The 4,597-nt window shown below is 44.4% G+C and overlaps 1 protein-coding gene across 1 annotated transcript; it reads right to left on the reverse strand.

Moving 5' to 3' along the window:
• Nucleotides 1-2,059: 2,059 nt before the first annotated feature.
• tpbg1b (trophoblast glycoprotein 1b) lies at nt 2,060-4,334 on the reverse strand. The gene is made up of 2 exons (XM_079368639.1): nt 3,653-4,334; nt 2,060-3,439 (listed from the first exon to the last, which is right to left on the reverse strand). The coding sequence occupies exons 1-2, from the start codon at nt 3,904-3,906 to the stop codon at nt 2,590-2,592; spliced, it is 1,104 nt and encodes a 367-aa protein (XP_079224765.1). The 5' UTR covers nt 3,907-4,334; the 3' UTR covers nt 2,060-2,589.
• Nucleotides 4,335-4,597: the final 263 nt, after the last annotated feature.

A 4,597-nucleotide genomic window follows, 5' to 3' on the forward strand; every position in this document is an offset into this window, starting at 1 on the left:
GCTCCAGAGGAACATTCTCAAAACCGAAAGAACTTTCAATACGTATTTTGCGATAGGAAAAACCACATGCTGCACATACAGCAACAAAAACCTGCTAAAGTTTTTAAAGAAGGAAACCTCAGCGGTGAAACAAATGATTTGACAAGACATTGCAAGCCAAGCTGAAATAAAGACGCGATCTTTAAATCAGATATGTGCGACACACAGAGTTCTGTAATCGTGAATATTCTTCTGTTTTTAACAAGCCTCTCTTGCACTGGGAGTAATGGAGATCTTCTGGATGACTTGTATGCTTTCCTCTTTTCATTGCATTCCTGCTGAGACAATCTTTGCACAGCCTTTAGCAAACAAGCCATACATTTTTCAAACAGCCAGACTCATAAAAAGACAGGAAAGGCACAGGTCATAATCTCAACTTTAATGAGTGAAATTGGAAGTAATGACATGGAAGGACTCATCGTTCTTTTTTCTGCTCTGCCTGTTGACACCAATAACCCGTGGCCGGCGTAATGCCCCCGGTTAGAACACGTTTTGATATAGCAAATGAAAATTTCTCCGGGGATTTTCCTCCACAGGCAATTATTAAGAATGATGACACTTTAACAATAGCCGGATCAAATCGCTCAACTTTGTCATCGTGAGTGAATCCTATTACGCCGCAGCATAATGGCTGTCTGTGACAACAGAAAGACAATGAGTATCACAAGGCATCTTTCTGCGCTGGAAAACAAAGCTTATTTCAGGCGTCTCGCCATCCGAGCCGCTCTTTGTGTCAGCCTACGACTCCCAATTGTTTTCTCCTCAGTGAGTAAATGCCCCGACTTAATGTGGTTCTGCTGTGCCTCAGAGAAATGATAGTCCAAACACTGTGAATACATATTTTCCAGCTTTTTTTTTTATAACAAGCAAAACACTGACTTTAAATGGCTACACAGACATGAAAAGCTTTAGTTTGTCTTTGCACATGCAGTAAAGTGTCTCCTCCATGCTATAAACATTTCTGGATTGCTATCAGAGAAGTTTGGGGAACATCTTGATAGGATTGAAGATGCTGCTTTGGCTTCGAACAATGAGAGGCTGTTTGAGTTCACTCCAGGCAAGCTTTCCCCACAGTTCCAAATACCTAGATAGCTGGCAATTTGGGCAATAAACAATCTGAGGAGGCAGCCTGCCACCCCCCTCTCTGTCGCTTTGTCTCTGCTTGTCTTACTTTGTAGCATCAAAAAGACCACAGGAAATGTATTTAGCATTTAAGAAAACCTGGGATGAAATTGGACATATCAGTAATATCATTTAATGTTTGGGATGCATGCAGATTCAGTTTGCTTCATTTTAGACATGCATGTTTAATGTTCAGCTCTGATTTAACAGGACTGTCGTTGTTTAAGCAAAATAACTCCATAAAAGTCAACCTCCGTTTAAAAGCAAAAAAAGGTTAAGTAGACATTCTTTCTTTCTCCCCATTAACTTGTCCGAGCAAACTACTGAATGAAACTATGTCGCTGGTGTTTCGGAATCATCTGTATCTTATCACTGGAGAGAGAGAGAGAGCGAGAGAGAGAGAGAGAGAGAGAGAGAGAGAGAGAAAACCCCTTAAACAGAAAAACATGGAGAGCCAGACTTTTCCTTTAAAGAGCCTCGAGAGCGACTGATGTCTTTAAGGAAGGGGAGGGTAAGGATTGCTTTCGGCGGCCTCAGCCGGGACTGGTTCTCATCATTTTGACAATAAAACTCAAGAAGTTGAAACAAAGACAAGCTTCATGAAAAAAAAGAAAAATGAGGGGGCTCAGAGAGTTCCGCTGGTCTGTACTGAATTGTCCCCCCTCTCAAAATCCAAGAGCCAATGGAGGAGGAGGAGGAGAGTGGTGACTTTAGGAGAGCTTTGGAAAAGCTTTGGGGGCTTTAATTCCTCTCTGGCACCCTGGGGGCTGAAGGACTGGGGGGGGGGGGGGGACCAAAGGGCTTGAAATGGTTTAAAGATGAATGAGCAATTGTGCTTTAAATTCCGAGAGGTTTTTTTGTGTGTTCTGGGTTTTATTGCCGCATTTTGTTGCTCCTCTTCTTTTTTTTTTTTTTTTTTACAAGCTTTTTATGAAGATCTGAAAAAGATCATGAATAATGTGTGCCATGGAGAAAGTTCAGATCGCACCAATAATAAGGAAATCATACCTAATTGACTTTAGGCACTTAATGCTTTTGAATGCAAGGACTAAATAGAAGAAATTTTAACCAATAACATTGTTTGGCTCAACTGAACAACTACATTTACACTGAATATGCATCTTATTTTTAATAATTTATGTTCTTGCTTGTTCTGTTTTATTTCCTTTGTTAATTGTTATGCACCAATACGCCAAGTGAAATTCCTTGTACGTGTAAATGTGCTTTGCCAATAAAACCTGATTCTGATTCTGAAAGAGCACTGAAGTTGTGTTATGTAGAAAGACAGTGCATGCTTTAATCGACAAGGCAGAAAGATTATTAACTCCAACGTATGTATTTACAGACAAACCTGTACAATTTTTACAATACGAACCTGAAAATGCAAAAAAACAGTCTATAGAAAACATGCCAGGCGTTACTGTCCCCTCACATGTCAGCGTTGGTGGAGACCTGTGATAGCCTGGGGCCAGAGTCGATCTCGAAACGATAGTGGTATCCCTCCCACACCTCCCTGCAGGCGTCACGCAGGTCATATATCCTCTTCTTGATGCCCTTGCGGTTGAGATATAGTACAAAGAGGAAGATGAGGCCCACAAAGCCGAGGACAATACCCAGGAAGACGTATGAGGTCTGCAGAGCAAGGTCAGCGCCCACATTCCTCTGGTGGCATCCCAAGGTCAGTGTTCCCACAGCAAGCATGGATATGTTCCTCATGCTGGCTGGGAAGGCGCACACAAGGTCCTCTGCGTCACTGATGCGTTCCTGTGATCTGTTGAGCCACAAAGCAAAAGGTTCGATTCCACACTTGCACATGAACGGGTTCTCCCCAAGCAGGAGAGTCGCAGTGGGAATGGAGTCCAGCTCTCGCAGCCCTTCTTCAGGCACCGTTTTCAGAGCATTGAGTGTCAGGTCGAGCTCCTGCAGAAGCTCCAAACCTGAAAAAGTGGAGTTGTGGATTGCAACCAGGGAGTTGTTGGAGAGCTGGAGGCGCTGCAGGCTGCTCAGGTGCGAGAAGATCCGCGACGGTAACAAGATGAGGCTGTTGTGCGACAGATCCAGTGACCTTAGGTTGCCCAAGGAGCTCCAGCGGAGGGAGGTGGCCAAGTCCATCACCGCTGAGTGGTTGTAGAGGGCTCGACTGAGGTTGAGCTCCCGCAGCGACTGGTTCTGCACGGTAAAGGCTTCAGGGTGGATGACTGCCAGCTGGTTGTTGCTTAAATCCAGAGAGCGGAGGCTGCGGAGTCCAGAAAAGGTGTGGGACTCCACCTCGGAAATCCTGCATCAAAGAACATTCATGAGATAAACATTCACACTTTCAAAATACATACAAGAACAAGGAAGGTTAAGAACTAATGTTGCCAACATTAATAGCATTAGCAGTAATACTTAAAACCCTAAACTTTCATTGTATCCAAAAGAAATAAAAAGCATTGGATGTAGACTTTAGCTCGTATGGAGAAAAGGGAAAGGAGTTCAGCAGGAGCCTTACCTGTTATTGCTCAGAGAGAGGTTGGTCACATTTTCTAGCCCTTTAAAAGACTCCGGACCGATTCTACTGATCTGATTCCCCGTTATGAACAGATTCCTGGTGTATCCGGGGATCCCGGTCGGTATACTCTTCAGCTCTCTGGAGACGCACTTTACGGTGTGAGCCGCCTCCGAACACTCACAGCGCGGGGGACACGACGCGTAAACACAACCGAGCAGCGCGCACAAAACAACATGCTTCGCCAAATCCAGCATGTTGGGAATAAAGTGTGTTCGCTCCGGGAGAAGAAACCCAAAGAAAATCTGAAAGGCGATCAGCTCCTCCAACACATCGTGATCGTCTGTCGTCCCGGCTGGGAATGCGCCTCAACTTTGCATCTCTGCATAAAGTGTGGCAGGAAGGCAGGGTCTGATTTCCATGAGAACAAAACCGGGGGTCGCGCTGATCAGAGGGGGTGTTTGATCCTTCAGCCGAGGCAAAGCGGGGCGTCGCTTCTTCTGCAACAATGAAGTTAAAAAAGGACCATCGACTGGTGCGATGATCTGCGGGGAGGGGCTTCTCTCTGTCCGGATCCACGAGATCTTCCTCTCAGCCTCGAGGAGACACTACTGGCACGAGTGATGGATGAGGAGGAGAAAGTGTTACAGCTCTCTTTCTCTTCATTACAAGGGGGCTGCTATTACTCGCGATGCACCCACTGTAATCTTATGACGTCGATCAATAGTGAAGTCCCTCACACCTGAGCCCAATTAGCCCGTTGGCTCAGAAACATTGATCTTTATTGGTGAATATCAGGCCACAGAGAAAGCAAATAACGATTTAAAGAAAAAATAGGGGAGACTGGGATTGATGTGATATTGTTTTACTATTAATTTATCACCATTTCTGAATCTTAAAGCCTTTCCTATACAGGAAAAGTCAAAATAATGATAAAAAAAAAATAAC

This window comes from Symphodus melops (genome assembly GCF_947650265.1).
Source record: "Symphodus melops genome assembly, chromosome: 18".
NCBI classification, from domain to species: Eukaryota; Metazoa; Chordata; class Actinopteri; order Labriformes; family Labridae; genus Symphodus; species Symphodus melops.